Below are 23,589 nucleotides of genomic sequence, written 5' to 3'. Positions count from 1 at the left end.
CTCCCCAGAACTCCTCAGTTATCCCCCATCTCTCTGTCTCTCTTTGCTGGCTCCTGCCTGTCTGTGGCTCTTCTCCAACTGTCCCCTCTCTATCTTTTCTCCTTTTTAGGCCTCTCTTTCTCTTAACTCTGAGTCTCCCAGGGGCCCTTCGTGACTACCTCTCCTACAACCCACCAATCGCAGGCACAGAGCAGAGGTCACGTAGAATGCTTGTGGATGGACACAGATCATCCCCAGACACTGCAGGCACAGCTGACTCCCCAGTTGTGCCACTTTGTGCTACTGTGTAGGGTGGGGAGGAAGTGACTGGAGGTTTAGAAGACAGTATCCTGGCCTCTAGGCCTACGAGTGTCACATGCTTCCTAGGCATTCTCTACCTCTCCCCTGCCCTAAGCATGGATAGCTTGAGTTTTTTTTCTCCCCAGGGCAAGAAGGTCCCTTGGTTATCCTTTTGGGAAGTTCCCCCCCTTGTCTAAACTTTCTCCCTCTTGCTGCAATCACAGCCCCTTATCTGGAGGAATCGTCCTTTCAAAGCAGGGTGGTGATTATTTCCTCTTCAAATACAATCTTATGTAAGGAAGGGGCTGATAGGGATTAGAGAATCATTTCATCCCCACGTGCCCAGTCCCCTTATCAGGGAAATCTCCATGCTGGGGGCAAACACTCTGGAAGGGATGGGAGGTGGTGGTGGTGGCTTGGAACTGGGGAGCAGTCCCCAACATCTCTTTCCCTCCCTCCCCACCCCTAAACCACAGAAACCACTTAAAGCTCAGCACAAGTCTGCCCTTTCAGGGAGGGCCTGGGGGTCAAGGTGGAAAATATGTGGAGCCTGGGTACTCTGCGGTGGCACACACTTCCCCAGCCCCATCCTTGGAGGGCCCTCTCCTTGGGATGCCTGATCCAGTGATTAGGGACCACCTTTCTTTGGGTTCTAGGGGGTTCCATGCCTGGAGACGCCTCAACCCACTGGAGTGACTCAGGGATGGGTTGTGCCTCAACCGTTGAAAAAGGACAGCCCAGGCTCTGTAACCTTCGGTAGCCTCCAGATCTCACAGTCCCCATCCCTCCCCCTTCTTGTCACAAAGGCCACTGTGGGTGGAGGAACAGTGGGAGTTTGACCCTAGCTCCTGGCCTTGAACTTTCCACAGTGACCCTGCTTGTACCTCTCCTCTCTACCAATTAACATTTATAGTCACACAGGCTTGAAGGCGGCAAGAAGGGTTTAAATGCTGGAGCAGAATCACTTTTAAGAATGTGGTCTGCCATTTACTAGCTGTAGGCCCTGAGGGAAATCTCAGCCCTCAGCTACCACATCAGTAAAAATGGGGCAATAATACCTGTCCTAACTAGTGGATTTTTTTGTTTTGTTTTGTTTTTGAGACAAGGTCTCACTTTGTCACCCAGGCTGGAGTGCAGTGGCGTGATCTCAGCTTACTGCAGGCTTGACCTCCTGGGTTCAAGAGGTCCTCCTGCCTCGGCCCCCCAAGTAGTTGGGACTACAGGTGCATGCCACCACATGCAGCTAATTTTTGCATTTTTTGTAGAGAGGGGGTTTCACCATGTTGTCCAGGCTGGTCTCAAACTCCTGAGCTCAGGTAATCTGCCCACTTCAGCCTCCCACATTTATCCACTTATCAAAGTGTTAGGATTACAGTCGTGAGCCACCACACCTGGCCTCTGACTAGTGTTTATAGAGGTGCTTTGGGGCCAGAGCAATCTGCACACTGGAGGGGTTCTTAGGACCTCCTCATTCCCCTGTTTCTGTACTTTAGCTACCCAGGATGTTCCTCCAGCAATGCTAGGGCCCCCATCACAGAGCCTCAGGGCTGTGAATGCTGAGTGAACTGCTCCTGGGAGGAGTGGCCTTGGATTTCCTCACAGCTTCCCCTAAGCAGTTGGGGTGGCAGTGGGGGTGTCTGGGTGGAGTCATGTCAGAACCTTTCCCTCTAGCCAAGGCTGATCCCCAGGCAAGCTTACTTAACCTATCTGATCCATTTCTTTCTTTGTAAAGTGGGAATAATAATACCTACTCTCCTGAGGGGTTGTGACGCGGTGGCTTACGCCTATAATCCCAGCACTTTGGGAGGCCGAGGCGGGTGGATCACGAGACCGAGACCGAGATCACGAGATCGGATCAGGAGATCGAGACCATCCTGGCTAACACGGTGAAACCCCGTCTCTACTAAAAATACAAAAAACCAGTGGGTGTGGTGGCATGCGCCTGTAGTGGGAGCTACTCGGGAGGCTGAGGCAGGAGAATCACTTGAACCTGGGAGGTGGAGATTGCAGTGAGACAAGATCGCACCACCGCACTCCAGCCTGGGCAACAGAGTGAGACTCCATCCCCCCACCCCAAAAAAGAGGAATAATAATACCTACTCTACTGAGTGGTTGTGATGATTAACTGAGATAACACAGATAAAGTTCAGGACCTGGTCCAAAGTACTATGGTTAAAAAAAAAAAAGTTTCCTCTCCTCCCTCCCTCTTTCTGTCCCTATAATCTTCCCTTCTCTTTATCTGACCCCTCTTTTCTATTCCCTTTCTTGCTTTATTTTTCTCTGTAACATATCACCAAGTAGCATTCTTTACATTTTAATGGCTTATTTTATCACTTTTCTGATCCCCATGTCTGTTTAATCACTGCTGTATCCAATGCCTGCCACCTGATGGACCTTCCCGAAGTATTTGTTGAAGGAATGCATGAAGGTTCTACGGCCTCTAACTTTCTTTCCAGATACTTTCAAATGGGCATCAAATCCAGTTTCTCACCAAGGGTTGTTATGGGAGAATTTGGGGGCTGAAATAGAAATCCAGTAGTAGGGGTAGACCTAAATCTATAGGTAGACTTCCCAGAATTCAAACATGGGATTTTAAACCGGCAGGGTACGAAACCTTTGCAGAGCTACCATCTTAGGGAAGGAGGCCCCTTTCAGAGTGACTTGATTGGGAGGCAGCAGCTGGCAGTGGGGGGTATTATCTTGAAGTGATTAAGAGTCCAGACTCTGGAGCCAGACTCCCTGAATTCTTCCCTTTACTAGCTATGTGAGTCCTAGTTCTTCCCTTTACTAGCTATGTGAGGCCCAAGGTCCCATTGGATAACAATAGTATTTACACCCTTATAGAAGGTGCTGGGAGGAATAAATGGCTGGCCTAATTGTTGGAACAGTTCCTCACGTGGTTATAATCCATGTGTAGTAGTAGTTAGCACTTAGGATTGTTTGGTCAATGCCACCACCTGGTGGACACCTGGAGCAAGAGTTCTCTGGCCTAGGGCTAGGTAGTGGGGACCTGATCAGGGAAGGGAGAAGGAACTGGAGAGCTGTCTGAATGAAGCCGTGTGTGTGTGTGTGTGTGTGTGTGTGTGTGTGTGTGTGTGTGTGTGTGTGTGCGCGCGCGCGCGCGCTGGAATTTAGCATGTCCAGGTGCTGAGGTTTTGTCAGATCCAGCAAGCTTAGCCCTAGTGCAGGTCACCGCTGGCACCATGAAAAATGAGAAAGGGCCCAAGGGAGAGGGAGAAAGAAGTTGGGTTAGCCTAGTGCCTACCTCACTTCCTCCCTCCCTCCTCCAAGCCTGGCCTGAGTCCAGAGGAACCGGCTCCTGGGAAGGTGGAGGGAGAGAGAAGAAGGTCACTGCTGACGTCAGGGACATTCAGGTAGAGGTAAACACAATGTGACCTACAATTATCCACCTCCCCCCACCCCCACCTCCTGGCTGGAGGAGCCTCTTCTGGCATTCCTGAGGACAGTTCTCACACTTTGGTAGTACCCCACCTCCCCCCTTTCAATCCCTGGGACATTATATTTCATTCATTTGGTACCCAAGCACCTCTCTGGTTCTTGGCTCCAGACTTGCCCCACCCCTCAAGAGAGGCACAGGTGTGGAAGAGGCAAGAGGGAAGAAGGAAGACTAAAGGGCACTGTGTGTTCATCTGACATCCCCTGACTCACTCCCAAGACCCAGAAATTTCATCTGTCTTCAGGACAGATGTGGGTTTTAGAGGGGCACAGGAAGGGAGTGTTAATTTCCTCTGTGCAGCCTCAAGGGACCCCTAAGTGGAAGGTGGCTTGTGTTGGTTTCTGTCAGAGTGACTCAGTGATTGCAGGGCTCCCTGATTGTTCGGGGGCCTTGTTGGACGGGGACCTTAGGACCTACTTGGCCCAGATCTACTGAAGGAGCATCTCATGGTGATGGAGCCCAGGACCCCGCATATTTAACAAGCTCTTCCAGGATTTCTGATGTCTGGTTATTCTGATGCTCCTTCAAGCTTGAGAACCAATGCTTAAGGTCTGCTCTACTCAGACCGTCTGAATGAGCATCTTCCCCCCCGCGTATGGCCGGGATAGAGGGAAGATGGGTAGGCTCTATGCCCGAGCGTGTAAGGTGCCAGTAAGGGGAAAAATCTGGCTAAGGACAAGCGGACATTTTATTAGCAAAAATAAATACAAGCCGGGCAGGGTGGAAAGAATGTGGACTGCAGACACAGTGGAGACGTCCTGAGGAAGCCAGGGGATCAGTCTACAGGCTGAGATGGGTGGGCGCCAGGGATGACCCGGGACCTAGTCTCCCACCCAGCGGGGGCAGCAGCGCAATGAGGGGCGTCTCGCACTCCCCCAGCAGCGCATCCCTGCGAAGTCCCGCGCCCCTGTCTAGCACCTTGGCCCTCAGGCTGCGGGCGGCCAGGTCCGGCGGGCCGAGCCCGTCGAAAAAGAAATCCTCGTTGAAGATGGGGTTGGCGCTGCACTTGACCACGCGGCTCTGCTGCTCCCGCGGCCGGACGCGGGGCCGCAGCCTCAGCACCACACAGCAGCCGCCGCCGCCGCTCCCGGGGTGGGACCGCGGCCGGGGCAGGCCCTCGGCGCTCACTAGGCGCAGCCGCAGCCGCCCGGGCCCGGCCTGATATTCGGTGGAGAGCCGCAGCTGCCCGCCGCGGGGCCCCAGGCGCAGGACGCTCTCGCGCGTGGGCCGCAGCTGGCAGCACAGGAAGTCCAGGTGGAAGAGCGGCGGCGTGGGCGGCCCGGCGCGGCGCGGCGGCTGCGGGCTGGTATCTGCCGAGCTCGCCTTTTCTGGGGACAGAGAGTGAGGCCTGGCCACGGGGAGCCGAAGGGCGACGAGTCCGGCGACGAGGCGGTGTCGCTGTCGGGGGCCCGGCAGAGGCGCAGGTCCGGGGCGGAGACGTGCAGCCGGGACTGCGCCGCGGGGAGTCCCCCGGCCGGGGCGGGTGGAGGCCCGTGGAACAGGGATTCCCGCCGGCGCGTGTGCGGGCTCTCCGGCAGGAAGGCCCAGCCTTCGCGGCCCGCCAGGTGAGGCAGCGAGCAGGTCGCGGGGAGGCCGCGCCCCGCCACGTCCCGCCGGGCCACGGGCTCTGCGCCGCCCGGGTCCGGGAGCCGAGGCGGGATGAAGAACTGCGGGATGCGATCCGGGGTGAGGACGTTGGGGCAGGCGCTCGTGGGCGGGCCCGGGGCGCGACGCTTGGAGAACAGGCCGGAAGGCGCCCAACGGGCCGCAGGCTCCGCGGCCCCCACCTTATAGCCAGCTTTTTCCAAGAGCCACATGCGGTGGGTGGGGTAATGGAATTCCGAATTCCGCAGGGTCGAGAGGGTCCAAATCTCGTCTCAGATGGGAGTGCTCGGCGGAGCGGGGCTGGGCGAGGAGAGAAGAGGAGTCAGAGGTGAGTGATGCTGGCGTACACCGGGCGGTCAGCCACCGCGCCCCGGTCTCCGGACCCACTGGGAGCGCGGGCCCCTATTTGAGCAGAAAAAGAAAGGGCGGCGAAGTCTGGGGGGCTGGGGAGAAATGGAGGAAGCGAAGGGCCAGTCAGTCACGTTTTCAGATACGGGCCTCCGTCACCAAGTACACAGATTCTCCCACTGGTACTAAAGATACCCCATTCACCTTAGAGTTAGAGGGCCCATATAGTACCCACTAGAACCCTAGGGTACTATTAGGACAAATTGGATAATAACCGCATTATACCAAAAGGACCCAGATCCCAAACCCCCTGGGACACCGCGCCCTAGGCGGGCTCACGCCCTTCTCCCCCGCCCATTTCGAAGACTTGGGTTTTCCTCTGGGATGCAGTCTGGCGCCCCTCGGGACTTCGTCCCTTTGCCAGGCTGCCCCGGCGCAAGCTTCTCTGGCCCTGAGCCATCCCTCAGTCCTAGCCCCACCTGCCTCCTCTGGCTCCTCCCTCCCCTCCTCGAGCCGCTCCAAGCCAGAAGAGGACTCACTTCTGCTCCTGGCAGCCAGGGGACACACCTAGCTGCTGACCTCAGGACACCCTGGGCTGGTCCAAGGAGACGCACCTCCCGAGGGCACAGAATCCCACCCCCGGTAGCCCTGACCGTCCAGCTCCCGCGCCTCCCAGCCCTACCGCATCCCGCGTCTGCAGGGCGGGGCCGGGCCGTTGGGTTGCCCCTCCCACTCTCCACTCCTTTTCTCCCTCGGAAACCACCGAGCACAAAGGCAGCATTGATTCTCCGCCACCCTTAGAGCGGTCTCCGGAAGGCTCCGCCACCACGCGCTCGCCTCACCCCTGCGCGGAGCCACCAAGAGCACCGTATTCCGACCTTCTGCCCTGGGATCCGAGCTCGCGACCCTCTCCGTCGCGCGCCCGGACTGCTGGCCTCACCTGTGGGTCGCCTCTGGGTTCTGGCCTCAGGCCCTGACACTTTCAGAGCCAGAGGGGAGCAGCTTTCTCTGCAGCTTGCTCCCCCAGCGCAGTCCTTCTGGGAGGAGCTGGCAGGGGCCTCCGCTGCCAACGTCCTACCTCTTTTCCTGGATAAACACAGCTCTGTCTGCGCGGCCATCAGCCCGGTCTTCTGACTTCCTCCAGCTGAAGCCAGGTTTCTAGCAACAATCCATTCCTGTGCCCAGGCCTCCTTTGCTGAAGCTGGGCTGCTTAGGGGTGGGGGAGGGCTACGGAGAAGAGGCAGACGGCCATCAGTGGACAGTGGCCACTTCTTTGGTGCTCGGTTCCAACCCCAGCCCTCACAGGTGAAGTCCGTCTTCTGTAAAACCCTCCTGGTTGAAATCCTGCCTTGGCCCCCAGTGCCCTGTTCTGGAGCCATTCCAACAGCTCCAAGGCAGAGTGACTTGCAGTGATCAGTTCTCTGCATTATTCTGGCTAATAGTTTTCTGAATTATTCTGGCTAAAGGAAAAGTGGCCAGACTCAGGATTTCTGGACTTAGAAACACTGAAGATAAAGCTGGATCCAACAGTCAGGATCCAGCTGGCCTATGCCCTCCATCCCTGACAGATCTTAGGAAGCACAGGCCACCACAAACAAGATGAGACCATCAGTTGCACTCTAGACACACCTACCATCCTTCAATCTCTGAAAGGAAGCAAGGCTAGTTCCTCGCCTAGGACCACTCTTCCCCTTCATGCTTCAGCTCTGGAGGCCCTCATTGACACCCTCCCATCTCAATTAGGGGCACCTGCTGTACACTTTCATAGTACCTCATACTTTTCCTTTATGGCATTGATGACAGTTTTCCCCCCTCTATTTATGTGGTTATTTGTTTAATGTCTACCTCTCTTACTAGACTAAGAATCTTAAAAACAGTGCTTGGTGCAAAGCAGGTACTCAATCAGGATGTATTTGATGAGTGAAGTAGTAAGCAAAATTATACTTGAATCATTCTGTTCATCCATTCATTGAAGTGCCTAAAATGTACCAGGCACTGTGCTAGGGGGATACATAGAATAGAGAGCTGTCTAAGGGGAGAGACAGACAATAAACATACAAACAACAATAAGACAAATCGTGTAATGCAGGAAACAAGATGAAACAAACCTAAATGCCATGATTATTGTGTCATATGATACTTGAAGATTTTAACAAAGCAAGTGTTTCTTTTGTGGCGATCCCTGGCGGCCTCCAGACCTTCCATTCCTGTGGCTTCTGACTCAGCTGAGCCCTGGTGTTGTTTCTGGGGGAGGGTCCATCTTCTTGGAGTGCTGTAGTATTCATGGCTTTGGCATCAGTCAGATGGGCTGGGAATCTGGATTCTGCAACTGACTAGCTGTGTGACCTCTAGCATGTAACTTAATCTCTTTGGGGCTTACCTTTTCCATCTGGAAAACAGAAAGAATAAAACTCTCTGAGTTGGTATGAGGATTAAACAAGATAACATGTGGGCATCATTTAGGCTGACATCCACTAAAAGTGTGAGAAAACAGAAAACCCAACTCAGTCTGACTTAACAATATGGACACTTGACTTCCATAAGAAGAAGTCCAGAAGTAGGTAGGACCCAGGGAACACAACTGTTTTATTTTTCTTCCTTTTCTTTTTTCTCTTTAGGCTAGTCAAGTGAAGCAGTGGGAGTGGAGATGGAACAAAGAAATCTGCAACTGGTTGTGATCAGTTAGTGGTAAACACTACTGCACTTGGACCAACCTCTTCCTTTTCCTGACTGCATAGGAAGGATGGAATGTATTTCCTTCCTTCTGGGAGTGTTTGAATGAAGATTAGACTCTCCTTGACCCTGAATGAAGAGCAACCAGTTTTTTAGTATACAGTGATTTAGACTCTGGGTCTAGAGTGTAGATATCATGGGCACTGTGAAAGCACAGAAGGAGAAAAGGTTTTTATGGGAGTATATGGGAGAGGAAATAGTTGATTGTCATAAGCTTTTTGGCTATGGCCTCCGGTACATCTCTAGCTTTTGGAAGGCACTAAATTGAGGCCATTCAAATCCACGTCCACCTATCCTTTGCCCATCGTGAGACTGATGGCTTAGGAAGCATGTGGTCTAGGTACTAGAGAGGGAGCCTGACCCACCTACCTCGCTGCTGCTGCTGAATTTGTGCACAACTCTCTGACCTGGTTCCATGTCACAAAGGGTTTCATTCTCTCTGATTCCCTGAATCCCCAGCTCCAGCCCCAGATCCTGGAGCCCTAGCATATGCCTGAAGCTGAATATTTTACTTGCCAGAGTAAGAGTTTTTACACAGACTCTGTCATCTTCTACTGGCCCTCCTCTTAAACTGAGGCAGCGGCTGCTAGCTACTCACCAACCAAACCCATTTTACTTTCTTTTTCTTTTTCTTTTCTTTTCTTTTCTTTCTTTTTTTTTTTTTTTGAGACAGAGTCTTGCTGTGTCACCCAGACTGGAGTGCAGTGGTGTGATCTCGGCTCACTGCAACCTTCATCTCTCAGGTTCAAGTGATTCTCCCACCTTAGCCTCCTGAGTCACTGGGATTACAGGTGTGTGCCACCACACCCAGTTAATTTTTGTATTTTTTGGTAGAGATGGAGTTTTCACTATGTTGGCCAGGCTAGTCTCGAACTCCTGACCTCAAGTGATCCACCCACCTCAGCCTCCCAAAGTGCTGGGATTACAGGCATAAGCCACCGTGCCTGGCCCCCTATTTTACTTTCTTCTTTAACGTAGTTTGAATGAAAACATGTTGAAGGGATGATGGCATTAGAAAATTACCACTGGCCACTATCACAGTAACAATTGCTTTAGGCAAGAATGATCAATAAAAGCTTATTAATTAATTAATGGGCAAAAGTATGACGAGAAACAGGATATTTATACAATCTCAAAGTGCCTCCCAATAAGATACTTATTAAAAAAGTAAAAATGGTAATTTTCAGTGGAGAAATATGGCAGACACCATAGTAACCAACTGATCAAAGGGAACATTGGCATTAATGGGACAAATCAGCATCATGTTTCTCATGTCGTGAAGCACTGAGAAGGCCACAACATTGCTTCTGAAATATTGCTGACAAAAATGCATAACTTGAATCTAATGATGAGGAAACATTGGAGAAATCCAAACCTTGGAACACGCTACAAAACAACTAACTCGTACTCTGAGAAACATATCAGTGGACTGGATTCCAAACAGTGGCTCATGCTTGTAATCTTAACACTTTGGGAGGCCAAGGTAGGCAAATCAGTTGAGGCCAGCAGTTTGAGGCCAGCCTGTGCAACATAGGGAAACCCCATCTATATAAAAAATTAAATAAAATTTATCTGAGCTTGCTGGCATGCGCCTGTAGTCCCATTTACTTGGGTGGCTGAAGCAGGAGGCTCCCTTGAGCCCAGAAGTTTGAGGCTGCAGTGGTCTATGATCACGTCATTGCACTCCACCCTGGGCAACAGAGCAAGACCCTGTCTCTAAAAAAGGAAATTAAAAACAAAAACAAAAACATGTCAAAGTCATGAAAGACAAAGAAAGAGGAACTGTTTCAAATTAAAGGGGATTAAAGAAACGACAACTAAATGCGACATATGATTCTGAATTGGATGCTGAACCACAGAAAGGGTATTAGTGGGCAACTGGCAAAATCTGAATAAAGTTTGTAGATTATAAAAAAAAACAGACAAAAATCATGTAGTTAGACCATATTTTCTTTTTTCTTTTTCTTTTTTTTTTTTTTTTTTTGAGACGGAGTCTTGCTCTGTCACCCAGGCTGGAGTGCAGTGGCGCCATCTTGGCTCACTGCAACCTCCGCTTCCTGGGTTCAAGCGATTCTCCTGCCTCAGCCTCATGAGTAGCTGGGACTACAGGCGAGTACCACCATGCCCTGTTAATTTTTGTATTCTAAAAATTTTTAGTAGAGATGGAGTTTCACCATATTGGTCAGGCTGGGGTTAGACCATATTTTCTAACCACCTTTCTTTGCAGTTTGGTGGGGCTTTGTGACTGAATTCTGGCCAATGGAACCACTTGGAGGCCTGGCCCAGAACATCTTCCTGTGGATTCTCTCATCTGGCAACTGGATGCCTACACCAAGGGTGATTTTGGAGTCATGTGTTGGAGATCACAAAGCTTTTGTCAGCCAGGTTCCTGAATGACTGCTAGACACCACGGGCTGAACTTTATGTGAGTGAGAAATACATTCTATTTGAAGATATGGGTTAAGCTACAGAGATTTAAAGGCTTATCTGTTTCAACATTTGTTTTTACCATACCTAATAACAAAGTCCTTTATGATACGGCTCGGGAAGCTCTAATTCTTTGGTAAACCTTCCCTAATCTTGACCTCTTGCTGAACATCCCCTCCACCTACTAGCCTCAGTGGAATTCTGGTTGTCTTAAGACAGGACACCTCTTACAGCTGTCCCTGTGGAAGCTGGTCCCACCCTTCTCCTCCCCAGGCTCAGAGGAGCTACAGACTTCTTCTGGATAGCCATTGCCTCCTCCATTGTTCTTCTCCCTCACAGCAAATCGTTTCTCCTTAGAAATGTGTACCAGCCATATTGCCGTCTTTCCTCCCCTTCCACTGTTCTCACCTGACTCATCCACCATTGCCCCTGGGTTTTGCCAGCTGGCTCCCATCTTCCTTTCTCCTAAGGTTGGTGCCACTCCAGAGACCTGTTTTCTACCAGCAGCTGGGCACTCAGGATGTCTTGGTCACACATGTACCTGGTACCTGTTTTCCTGATCCCTACAGTGGCTTTTCCAAACCATCCCCCTTCTTCCAGACCTCTTTCCCTGCTGATGGCCTTGCCTTCCATTTCACTGAGAAAGTTGAAGCACCCTGGGTTGAATCCCCTCAACTTCCTGTCCTGCTCTGTACTCTACCTCCCTCCTTTCGGTCTCAGAGTCATGCTGACGCTCTCCCATGGCTCCCAAGACAGCTCTAAGAGAGCTGTTCTGTTGGATGACATCTCTGTCCCTCTTTCTCCTAAAAGTTTCAGCCTCTTTCCACTAGCAATTAAAATACAATCAAATATCTTTCCTTGAATAACAACAACATTCCTAGAAAGAAGCATCTACATTCATTTCCTCATTCCCTGTTCATATTTTCATCCACTGTAATCTGGATTTTTCTCCCACCTCCTAAGATTGCTCTGGCAAAGGAAACCACATTTTCTTCATGACCAAATCCAAAGGTCTCTTTTTAATTTTATTATGCACTTATTTATTTTAGTTTCTTACCTTTTTTGTTTTTGTAGAGATGAGTGTCTCACTTTGTTGCCCAGGCTGGTCTCAAACTCCTGGCCTCAAGCAATCCTCCCACCTTGGCCTCCCAAAGTGTTGGGATTACAGGCCTGAGCCACCACTCCTGACTCAAAAGCTTCTTTTTAATTCTCATCTTCCTTGCCTTCTCCTCAGCATTTGATACTGCTGACCTCTTCCTCTTAAGGATGGTTACTCCTGTCCTGTTCTCAGCCTCTTTAGTCGATCCTTGGTTTTCTATCCCAACTTTAAGCCTTAGTGTGACATAAGGTTCTGGTTCTATTTTTGACCTCTTTCCTTCTCCTTCCCTCCCTCCCCTTTCCCCCTCCCTACTCACCTCTGTCTTTCCCCTTGCCTCCTCCTGACTTCCACTCTGCATAAGGCATTCCCAGGGGTTTCATGTCACATTTTTTTTTTCTTTTGGGACGGAGTTTTGCTCTTGTTGCCCAGGCTGGAGTGCAATGGTGTGATCTCGGCTCACCGCAACCTCCGCCTCCCGGGTTCAAGTGATTCTCCTGCCTCAGCCTCCTGAGTAGCTGGGATTACAGGCATGTGCCACCACACCCGGCTAATTTTTTGTGTTTTTAGTAGCGATAGGGTTTCTCCATGTTGGTCAGGCTGGTCTCGAACTCCCGACCAGCCTCTTGACTCTGGAATCACTCAGGTGATCTGCCCGCATCGGCCTCCCAAAGTGCTGGGATTACAGGCATGAGCCACTGCGTCCGGCCTCATGTCACATTTTATATTGGCTCACAATTTGAGTCAGTAGCTTATCTCTCCAAGCTCCATATCACAATATCCATGTTCCTGCTGGCACTTGCCACATGGTACAAGTTCCATGGGCACTTCAAGCTTGATGCATGTAAAACTGAGCTCATTGTTTACCCCCACCTTTTTCTGTATTTCCAGTGATAACCACCTGGAAACTCATAAGCCAGAAACTTGGAGTCATCCTAGACAGCTCGTCTTCACAGATCCGCATTGTATAACTAGTGGCAAAGTCCTGCACTTCCTGTATTTGTAACATTTTCTCATCTCTCTCAGCTTCCCAGCTCTGACCCCTGCAGGCCCTTACTGTCTCTAGTGTAAAGCCTGCAGGGATCTCCTAACTAGTGCTCCTGCCTTCAGTCTTGCTGATGCCTTACTACCACTGAGTCATCTTTCTAAATAACAAAGCTGTCACTCCCCAGCCCAAGCCCTTTAGAGGCTCCCTGTTGCCTGCAAGACAAAGTTCCAGCTCTGCAGCAGGAATTATGAAGCCTTCCTGTGGTTTGCTCCTGCCCACCTTCTCTTTCCCTAAATGCTTGTCCTCCTCAACACCTTGCTCTTCTCCAAAGTCCCTGTACACTTTCACACCTCTGCACCTTTGTCTTACTTCCCCTCTGCCTGGGATATCCTCCTCTCCCCTGCCTGCCTAATGAACACCACTTAACTTTTGAGACAGTTCAGGAAGAGCTTCTTCTAGAAGATGTTTTCTGATTGCTTTTGTAGAGTAAAATTAGCCCTTCCTCCTGCTGAGATGACACTGCACTTATGATAGAAGCCAGGGTGGGTGTGGGAGGAGTGTGATAGGGCACTCTGACTTGGCACCTGGCTCCCGCATTGTGCATCTTGAGACCGGGGCCCTGTCTTTCACTTCTGGGTGCCGGGTGCCTCACACAGTGCCTGACACCTGGCGGGTACTCAGTAAATCTTTTCAGTCGGTGCTGAATGGGAAGGTGGGTATGTGGGATGCCCTGGAAGGATTTTGATTTCCAACCACAGAAAGGCCCTGGGCCGAGAATGGGACTGTGAGACTTTATTTACTCAGAGAAAAGAGTCCTTTCCCTCGCCTCACCAATGGCTGCTTGAGGACCCCTCCCTGCTCTTTGGTGGGTCCCAGGCAGGCAGGGGAGGCAGTGGGAGGCTCTCCTGCAGGCACAGTGGCTGTTACTGGGGAGACTCTTCTTCCAACTGCAGCTGAAGGAAAACACCTGCAAGAGAAGGGTGAGCTGAGCTGCAAGAGCTGCACTGAGATGGCAGGAGCTTGATGGACACTCTGAGCATTTGGCTGCAAATTACCCATTACCTGGGTCCTGTCCTTTCGTTACAGGTTGGATGACTCATACATAGAAAAAAAAATCTTAGTTCTGCTCTCCCTCACTTCATCTGTGTCCCCAGTAGGTGCCCTATCCCACCCCTAAAGAAGCTGGACCGCAGCTTGGGATGAATCCTTGGCATCTTTTCTTCCTCCTGTTTGTTCTGGGGGTTGGTGGTGGCAGGATGGGGCCTGGGGCTGGGCTGGGGGCCCCTGTACCTGAGGACTTGGCATAAACTGTCTGCTGGTCTCTGCTGTGGGCGATGCAGGACATGTAAAGCTTCTGGTCCTCAATCTTGTCCACTTCTACGTCCATTACGACCAGAGAGCCCACGGGGATCAAGCTGGGAGAGGAGGCAGCTTAGCCCATCTCTCATGTGAACCCGGTCCCCCATCCCTTCACCCTCTGTGTCCTCTTCCCTGTCTTCATCCCTCCCTGCCTAGAGGACGCATAAGTGGCCCTGGGCTCAGGGCCTTTTTGTCAGCTCCCAAAGTTGGATAGCAGAGGCTGTGTCCTGGCCAGGGACTAGAGGAATTGCTTGGGAGTGGGCTGGAGAAGGAGAGTGGCAGGCAGGGCTCCTTACACCCCAGCTGCCGAGGATGGCCACTTCCAGGGATGAAAAGGTCTGTGACTTTGGCCAATGCCCCAAGGGCCCATACTTACTTTTTGAACCTGATGTTGAGGCTTAGTGTGAACAGCCCCTCTCCAGCCAGGAAGGCAGTTTTAGAAAAGGTCTCATCCATCATGGCTGCCAGGGACCCGCCGTGAGCAAACCTGGGGGTGGGGGTAAGGTGAGGAGCAAGGCCTGGGCTGGGGCTGCTGGGCAGACCCCCTCAGTGGGCCTTCCCTCCCTCCTGTGGTGATCCTACCTCTCCCTTTCCCTAGACCCTTCCAAACACAGACCTTCAGCCTCAGGGCAGCCAAATAGGAAAGAAGGAAACAGCTGCATCCCATCTGATCAAACCTGTCAAAATCAGCTGAGCTTTTCTGTTTTGCTTCAGCATGCGTTTGTAGCCACTGATACAACATTTTATTTCATCAGGGAAAATTGTTTTTTTCTGATAAAGTTAATAGAAAACATTTTTCTGGTTCATTACCTAATTGCTGGCAATAATTGCCATAATTTGGAAGGATGGGCATATACAGGAAATGAAAAAGTCCCTGAACTTTTTGATTCAGTCTTTGAGGCACAACCCTGGGCTGTTTCTCACCTTACCTTAAGTCACTACAGCCAGTGCGAGGCCCACATCTCAAGATAAGTAAATGTGAAACATAACTTATGACCTATCAAGGGCTGGCATGACACACTTCTGAGCAGCGTTGCCACAGAAAGCAGAGCGCCTGCTTCAGCAGGCTCAATGCTGAAATTGAGCTGAAATGCTCAAATACTGCAGACATTTGCTTTATTTAGAATGCATAGAATGGCCAGTCGCAGTGGCTCACGCCTGTAATCCCAGCACTTTGGGAGGCTGAGGTGGGCAGATCACTTGATGTCAGGAGTTCGAGACCAGCTTGGCCAATATGGTGAAACTCCGTCTCTACTAAAAAATATAAAAATTAGACGGGTGTGGTGGCAAGTGCCTGTAACTCAGCTACTCGAGAGGCTGAGACATGAGAATTGCTTGAACCCAGTGGGTGGAGGTTGCAGTGAGCTGAGATTGCGCCACTGCACTCCAGCCTGGGCAACAGATCAAGACCGTCTCAAAATTAAAAAAAAAAAAAAAGCATAACATGTTCATTCTTGCTTATGCAAGCTTTATGTCAGCTACTTCATGGTTGGCTAATTTGGGGAAAATAGGCACCCATTTTAGAATTCAAATAACACCAAACAGATTTGAGTTCCTGATTTTCAAAAGCACAGCCCGTTCTCCACGGAGCCAGATCAGCTGTCCACACTGTACTGTCATGGGTTACCCTCCTGCTCCTGTGACCAGTGGCTTTTCCAGACCCTTCCCTCCCTGCTTCTTTGGTCTCTATCCACCCAGTTGGACTCCTTGTCCCACAGCTGACTACCTGTTTGATCTTGAGCAAACTGCTAAACCTTCCTGAGCCTTAGTTTTTCCACCATGAATTTCACAATTCCGATCTCAGCAGATTAAATAAACAAATGTTTGCAAACATAATTTACACACTTCTTAGGCACTTCCCTCTCTGCCTCCCAAATTACTTGAAAGAGAGTGAAAAGAGTTGGTGTCAAAGAACTCGAAACCAACTCTCTCCTCCTTGTCCTCACTGGCCAGCCTGGGGACCCATTGGCCAGTATGTGGATCTACAGAGTAGCTCTTGGCCAACGAGTAACTCCTCCTTCCCACTCCCCATGGTCTAGGGGCCTGGTGGATACTAATCTCTTCTCTAGACCCCCAACCCCTCAATCCACTGGCCTTAGTGTTGGATGGTCCTCCTCTGCCTCTTTGGCCTCACCTCCATCAGCCCCTAAATAAAAGTCAGCCATGCTTCAGAAGGGAGGGAGTCCATGGCCTGGGCAGGGCTCTGAGCAATTTACTAGTATCTGCACATCCTAGTGTGTGGAGCAGTGTCCCTGTGGAGGACTCCTTTGGGATGGCCAAGGTGACTGAGGGCTACAGTTGGCATCCACAGCCTCTGGAGGCCCTGACATCTATTTAGCACTCTGGATTCTATTTAACCCCAGTTAAGCCCCTCTCAGGCTTCAGGACCCTAAAGCCACTCCTGCCCTCTCTTGTCTCTCCCTTGTAGGAGCTCCAGCACCACCTCCAGCCTTCAGTGACCATCTGGAGCAGGGATCGGGATGGAGGAGAAGGGGGACAACCATGAACTTGGTGACCCAGGGTCAGCCTGATTTCCCTTGTGGACACATTTATGCCCAGTGTGCATTCCTCCCGAGGTCTGTTCCAAGTCTGGAGGCAGCAGAGTAGAGTGGAGAGAACAGTGGACTTGGAATCTCACCTCCCAGATTAGAGTCCTGGATCTGACTTTGATTGCTGGTGCTGCCTTGGGCAAGTTCCTTTAGCTGTGTGCACCTCCATTTCCCCATGGATAGAACATGGGTTTTGGATAGAAGTGTCTGATAGCTGTACCGTGCTTTACGGTTCATGAGCACGCACACATAGGCCCATAATATCATATCTCTGTTTACCCTGGGAGGTAGATATTATTGCCCCAGGTGTCAGGTAAGAAGACTAAAGACCAGGGGTCAAATTGCTTGCTCAGAGTCCCACAGCCAGCAGCAGCCAGGCAGGACACCAAGTCAGAGTCTAGATTCCAGATCTTGCCCTCCTCCAAGTGTACCACATTCTTCTCAAAGTGGTCTCTCAGGTCTTTTGTCTAGAAAATTTTGAGACTTTGATGAGAAGCCCATATCTGCACACTGGGGATTAGGCCAGATAACCCTGTGTGTCCTTCCAGGCCTGGTATTATGAGGCTGAAGCCCAGTGCCCCACACTCCCATCCTCACCCCTTAGAGAAAGATAGAGATTCCAGGGCCAGCCTGGTGGGTGCTGAACCTGCCCTGCTGAGCCAAGCCCAGGAGGCAGCCAAAGTCCTACCAGTGACCTTACCCTGGGGGCCCCTCCAGGTAGGGACCTGGTTGGAAAAGACAGACCGACTTCTTCTGGGATGGCTGGAAAAAGATGACATACTCAAAGCCTTGTCCTTCCACTTGCATGCACCTGGTGAAGATGCGACAGTCACCTTTGTCTGGGGAGAGATAGACAGTGTCGCAGCCGGAGAAGGGAGGGTATGGTCAGGATGCAGCACCATTTGGTTGAGTCTTGCCTCTGGTACAAGATTAAGGAGAGAAAACCAGAGGACACCAGGTCCACCCCCAGGGAGCCTTCCCTCTGGGAGCAGAGGCACAGTTGCTGTCCTCACACAGCCTTTCTGTCTAGGGGAGAAACATGCAGGAAGTGCCCTGGCTGAGAATGGAGATAGGATCAGGGCCAGGGCAAGACTTTAAGAGACCATAAGCATTGAAAATTGAAAATGTAATTACTCATGTAACTCACATATAATTCAAAAGAATAATACTAAACAGTAAAATAAGAGCAGAAAAGTCCATCGAAGTTCTGATTTTTTTTTTTCCAAGACAGCTACCACTACTACATCCTTTTTTGGAAGTACCAAATTCGTTGAAAAAAAATTATGTTGGTATTCCTGCTTTGTTTGTGCCATAAACCCAAGGGTAGTCTGTCCCCTGTACCACTCCTTCATCACTAGGCAGGAAGACCACATATATGAATGAGAGAGACAGGAAGATACACGTGCGTGCACACGCGAGCGCGCACACACACACACACACACACACAAGAAGGTGGAAGCTCTATCATTAGGATCCATTAGGATCATTAGGTGTTTCAGGGGTGCTGCTCCAGACCCCGCACAGCAGGGATGATGTGTAGGGGCCTCCAGTGGAAGGGGTGTGGGGTCCAAGGGCTTTCATGGGGTTGGGGTGGAAGGCTTGGGATGAGGCTTGATAGTTAGGGAGGGGCAGTCAGTGAGAAGTCAGGGCAGGAGCTGGGCTGGCTGTCCTCCAGTGGGGACATGCTTGGCTGGGAGCAAAGGTGGGCCCACCAGGGTGTGCTGCTTCAGATGGGAGGAGGGGAGCTGGAGACCTGAGAGGACACCCGCCGCCTATTGCCTGGGGCTGCAGCATCAGGGGCGGAGTTGGACAGCAGGAAGAACTTGGCTGAGAACTGGAAGGCGGTCTGTGAAGTTGCTTCTCAGTCTTAGAACACAGGGAAGGGCGGCTGGGGTGTGTGTGCTCATGGTCCTGTCCTTACCTGAGGAAACTGCCAGTCCAGATGGGAGCTTGAGTCCCTGGATGTGGTCTCTGTTGGACTTGAAGGAGGGCAGCTTGATCCAGCCGCTAGACTTGGTCTTCTCCAGAAATTCTTGGTACAGGCTCAGCATGTCCGAACACCAGCTGGCATTGGGAAGAGCATAATCCTTCAAGTCTGTCTTCTCTGGCAAGAATCTTGAGAACTGGGCAGGAAAAATCAGAATGACTAGATAGCATCCTGGAGGGGGGCTGCTGCCTGGGCTCGGGACCTCTAAACAGCAGTTCCTGGGTGCTGGGGCTTCTCAATCCCTTCTGCCAGAATATCGATCCAAGGGAAAGGGCCCATATTCCTTGCAGGGGGGCTGCGGACCCCTATGGGTGACGGGGCACAGGGATGCTAAAGAGCAAGGGAAGGGCGGGCAGGGAGTGGGGCCAGAGATGATGGGCATTCTGCTCGATGCGGTGCTTTACCCTTGTTCTGCTTAAAACATGTGAGCAGTTCTTTAAAGTTGACAACTGCTCATATTAGCCTCACTGTACAGATGGGGAAACTCAGGGAATATGGCCAAGGTTGCCAAGCGTGTGACTGTGAGAGCTGGTGGTCGCACTAGACGCTGTCTCCTCTACAGGGCAGGGTCACAGTTGTTGAGGACCATTCTAGCAACCCCCACCTCAGGGGCTACTCCAGCTCTGCCCACTGCTGTGGGCCTGCCTGGGCAGGGTGGCTCCTTTGAAACACATTTGGGCCCCCACAGAGGTGTGGTGCCATGGCTGGGGCACAGACTATGTGCCCATCTGTGTGACGTAAGGAAGTCCTCTGTAGCGTCACCTGCTCACACACCAGTCACAACTGTAAACAGCATGTGAGCTGCTTGCCAATGCCACAGATGGGGTCCTCTGTCTGGGGACACCCCAGCTTTGCTGCAATAGTCTGAGTCCCACAGGAGGAAAGTCATTTGTTGGTGGCCACACAAGATTCAGAGCCAGATGCAGGTCTCCTGGAGGTTTTAGTTTTGAATGGGGGCGACTTGGTATCCCAGAGCACCTTCTCTTTGCCAAATCAAATAGCTCCTCCGAACACTGCCCACCTGCCCTGGCTGTGGGCTGGGAAGAGGAGATTTGGGGTGCTCCTTAAGCCCTAGGCTCCTGGGAAAACACTGCCCATCTGGCTGAGCTGGGAACTCACCATGGAGTCTGTGGAGGATCCAAATGCTGAGGCAGGGTTGAGTCTGGGCAGGATACGGGGGGCCCCAAGAAGGCCTCTGTGGTGGCCAAGTCTTGCTGCCACCTGGAAGCCTCTCCTTATCATGGCCAAGTGCAAGGATCCGGCCCTGCTTGGATGGAGGGTCTTGGCTGATTCCCCAGGAGTGCTTTCAGCTGCACTTGGGGCCACTTCTCTCCCTTCTGTTGCAGGCTTTCTTTCAGAGAGCTAGGCAAGGCTGGGCTGGTGTGCTGCAACACCCACAGATGCTCGGCGCCTTTAGCTGGTCTAAGAGCCCCACCCAGTGCTTGGGGAGGGACAGATGCTGCTTGGGCATGAAAAGGCAGCAGGACTGGCTTGAGTTGCAAAAGGAGTAAACAAGTACATAAACAAATAGTATGGGGTATATAGAGCCTTGGAGAGCTGCCTGGGGGTTCTGAGGGAGAATCCAAGAATATTTCCAGAAGGATAAGGGAAGCCTGTCCCTTGATTGGAGGGTGCTGGTGGAGTGTTCTTGGTATGTGCTCTGCAGTGTATACCGGACTCTGAAAACTCTGGTATGATTTTGTGACTCAGAAAACCAACTCACAGGCTGGGCACGGTGGCTCACGCCTGTAATCCCAGCACTTTGGGAGGCTGAGGCGGCGGATTACGAGGTCAGGAGATCGAGACCATCCTGGCTAACACGGTGAAACCCCGTCTCTACTAAAAAAAATACAAAAAATTAGCTGGGCGTGGGGGCAGGCGCCTGTAGTCCCAGCTACGCAGGGGGCTGAGGCAGGAGAATGGCATGAACCTGGGAGGCGGAGCTTGCAGTGAGCTGAGATCTAGCCACCGCACTCCAGCCTGGGCAACTGAGCGACACTCTGTCTCAAAAAAAAAGAAAAAAGAAAAAAAAAGAAAACCAACTCACAGCCTTAGACACCTCTTTTTTTTGGGGGGGGTGAGACAGACTTTCGCTCTTGTTGCCCAGGTTGGTGTGCAATGGTGTGATCTCGGCTTACTGCAACCTCCGCCTCCTGGGTTCAAGTGATTCTCCTGCCTCAGCCTCCTGAGTAGCTGGGATTACAGGCACACACCACCACACCCAGCTAATTTTTGTATTTTTTTTTTAGTAGAGATGGGGTTTTGCCATGTTAGCCAGGCTGGTCTTGAACTCCTGACCTCAGGTGACCTCCCAAAGTGCTGGGATTACAGGCATGAGCCACCGCACCCGGCCAACACCTCTTTTTATATCCCAGACAAGGGTTAGCACAGGAGAGTCTCACCTGCTGGTCTCTGGCTGGGGATAGGAGTTGGAGGTCGGGGAGGGCTTGACAGGGAGGGCAGAAAATAATTTGGGAGGAAACAGCTTGGCAGGGATACTCTCATGTTTTGGGAACCCCATGCCCAGGGAGTGGCTGATGTCAGCAGGCAGTGCTGGGAGTGAGGTGGGTGCGGTAGTGAGGCTTTGTGAGTGGGAAGGGACACTCAGCCAACATCTGCAAGGCAGTGGGATTTGGTGGCGTTGTGTCTTCTATTGAATTTAAACTGCCAATTTTCAATGAAAAGTCTCAGTTTTAAATTGACTAAAATAAAAGCATGTTCTAAAGATCAGTCCTCTCGCAGTGGCTCATGGCTGTAATCTCAGCATTTTGGGAGGCCGAGTGAGACCCTGTCTCAAAAAAAAAAAAAAAAAAAAAATCAGAACTGTGCAAAGGTGGAATCATTAACAGTGATGATGATGATAATAATAGTTGTGATGATTATGACATTTTGGCAGGTTCCAAAAGATGAAACTGATTTAATGCGGAAATTTAAAAGATTTGGTTCACCCTCTGTATTTTGTTGCCCTAGAAGAAGACTAGAATATAAATATTTCCCCTCACCTCCTGCAAAAGTTTGAATTAAACTTCCTCAAGGACTGGGGGAACTAGTTTGTTTTTTTTGTTTTTTTTTTGTTTTTTTTTTTTGTTTGTTTTTTTTAGTCACAGTCTCACTCTTGTTGCCCAGGAGTGCAGTGGCACCATCTCGGCTCACTGCAACCTCTGCCTCCCAGGTTCAAGCAATTCTCCTGCCTCAGCCTCCCAAGTAGCTGGGATTACAGGCGCTTGCTACTACACCCGGCTAATTTTTATATTTTTAGTAGAGACAGGGTTTCATCATGTTGGCCAGGCTGGTCTCAAACTCCTGGCCTTGGCTGATCTGCCTGCCTCAGCCTCCCAAAGTGCTGGGATTACAGGCATGAGGCACCACACCCAGCTGGAACCAGTTTTTTTGGTTGATTCAGGCTCTGGGTCTAAGCAAAGATATTTGAGTTGGTTGCCATCCCCAGATAAGTGAGAATATCTGGCAGCACTCATTTTCAGCTCTGGGCCGCAGCCATTGCTGTGAGGCAGAAATTAAAAAAAAAAAAAAAAAAAAGTAAGTACTACATTCATTCACTCCAAGAAAAGTAACAGACAAGGCTATAAGAAGGTCATAGTGACCTAGTTTGAGAAGTAAAAGCCAAGGCCCAGAATGTGGCAAGGCAAAGGTTAAAAAGAAAGGAAGAACAAGTTTTTCTCTGCCTAGCAAGCTCACTTCAAAGACAATTATAAGATAACGCTGTTCGAGAAGTTGAAACCAAAGGAATAGGCTTCAGACATCCCCCGTCTGGAGCAAGGGCGAAGGAAAAAGAAAAAAGGACAAATGTCTGTCTGTATTTAGCCAGTTCTTGTTTTTTTCTTTCCATGCAGCTACAAGGCCACCAGCTATGCAAAGCCACAAGTTATGCCAAGTCATCAGTTATGCTATAGATTATGTGACCTGTCATTATATGATTAATTGCCTGTTTTGCTTCTGTAAGCCCGCTTATAAAAATCCTGCTCAGTCTTTATTCAATGCTCAGCTTTTTGGATGTGAATCCACTGAGCCAGTGCCTACCTTAAAATAAACATCGTCCTGTTTTTCCATATCTGTCTCTCTGGTCCTCAGTTTACCGCAATAGCTGTAGCTGGTACCCTGTGCCTGTGGCTTGCCCAGGCCTCCCCTGGCACTTGGTGTCCCTTCATTCCCTGGGTCCATCCTTGATCTGGAAGGATGGACTTGAGAAGACAGGATAGAAAAGAAAAATCCTAGGAAGGGTAGGTGAACTGGAGAGAAGTCAGAGGACAGGTGAGTGGGGAGCAAGAGGGGATCCTCAGGCGGAAAGAGCTGTCCTCCTAAGAAGAGTCAGTAGGGCCAGGCGCGGTGGCTCACGCCTATAATCCCAGCACTTTGGGAGGCCAAGGCGGGTGGATCACCTGAGATTGGGAGATTGAGACTAGCCTGACCAACATGGAGAAACCTCATCTCTACTAAAAATACAGAATTAGCCGGGCATGGTGGCACATGCCTGTAATCCTAGCTACTTGGGAGGCTGAGGCAGGAGAATCGTTTGAAGCCAGGAGGCAGATATTGTGGTGAGCTGAGATTGTGCCATTGCACTCCAGCCTGGGCAGCAAGAGTGAAACTCTGTGTCAAAAAATATAAAGAGTCAGTAGGTGGCTGGGTGCAGTGGCTCATGCCTGTAAGTCCAGCACTTTGGGAGGCTGAGGTGGGAGGATCGCTTGAGCCCAGGAGTTCGAGACCAGCCTGGACAACATAGTGAGACCCTGACTCTACAAA

At 50.9% G+C, this 23,589-nt stretch overlaps 2 protein-coding genes and 1 long non-coding RNA gene across 7 annotated transcripts; 1 reads left to right on the top strand and 2 right to left on the bottom strand.

Moving 5' to 3' along the window:
• Positions 1-4,422: 4,422 nt before the first annotated feature.
• Positions 4,423-6,621, bottom strand: C2CD4D (C2 calcium dependent domain containing 4D). Its single transcript, XM_032154600.2, is given in 3 exon segments — positions 4,423-5,091; positions 5,094-5,641; positions 6,229-6,621. Coding segments are annotated over 2 exon segments (1,035 nt in total). The 5' UTR covers positions 5,554-5,641; positions 6,229-6,621; the 3' UTR covers positions 4,423-4,516.
• Positions 5,181-22,888, top strand: LOC116469428 (uncharacterized). 4 transcript variants are annotated; one of them, XR_004248263.2, is made up of 6 exons: positions 5,181-5,301; positions 5,590-5,669; positions 8,308-9,905; positions 10,650-10,847; positions 16,721-16,813; positions 22,680-22,888. It is a non-coding gene; the product is annotated as an uncharacterized LOC116469428 (long non-coding RNA). The 4 variants fall into 4 exon arrangements; XR_009213626.1 differs by lacking the exon at positions 22,680-22,888 and having other exon boundaries at positions 8,308-8,377; positions 16,721-18,038; XR_009213625.1 differs by lacking the exon at positions 22,680-22,888 and having other exon boundaries at positions 16,721-18,038.
• Positions 13,264-20,321, bottom strand: THEM5 (thioesterase superfamily member 5). Of its 2 annotated transcripts, XM_032154602.2 has the most exons (6): positions 19,948-20,321; positions 18,763-18,964; positions 17,542-17,680; positions 14,669-14,779; positions 14,224-14,348; positions 13,264-13,900 (listed from the first exon to the last, which is right to left on the bottom strand). In XM_032154602.2, exons 1-6 carry the CDS (start codon positions 20,068-20,070, stop codon positions 13,857-13,859), a joined length of 744 nt encoding a protein of 247 aa, XP_032010493.1. In that variant the 5' UTR covers positions 20,071-20,321; the 3' UTR covers positions 13,264-13,856. The 2 variants fall into 2 exon arrangements, with proteins under 2 accessions (XP_032010493.1, XP_058295255.1); XM_058439272.1 differs by having other exon boundaries at positions 13,264-14,348.
• Positions 22,889-23,589: the final 701 nt, after the last annotated feature.

The sequence above is a fragment of the Hylobates moloch genome, unplaced genomic scaffold, assembly GCF_009828535.3.
Source record: "Hylobates moloch isolate HMO894 unplaced genomic scaffold, HMol_V3 SCAFFOLD_5, whole genome shotgun sequence".
NCBI lineage: Eukaryota > Metazoa > Chordata > Mammalia > Primates > Hylobatidae > Hylobates > Hylobates moloch.
The sequence above is the reverse complement of the archived record's forward strand: the minus strand, read 5'-3'. Positions and strand labels throughout refer to the sequence as shown.

Bases quoted from the DNA above. Each gene is read 5' to 3' on its own strand.
- THEM5 (XM_058439272.1), bottom strand. From the start codon at position 20,070: ATGATAAGGAGAGGCTTCCAGGTGGCAGCAAGACTTGGCCACCACAGA. The intron at 18,965-19,947 runs GTGAGTTCCCAG...TTTCCTGCCCAG, and splicing joins GATCCTCCACAGACTCCATG to TTCTCAAGATTCTTGCCAGA. The intron at 14,349-14,668 runs GTAAGTATGGGC...CTCCTCTCCCAG, and splicing joins CTCAACATCAGGTTCAAAAA to CTTGATCCCCGTGGGCTCTC.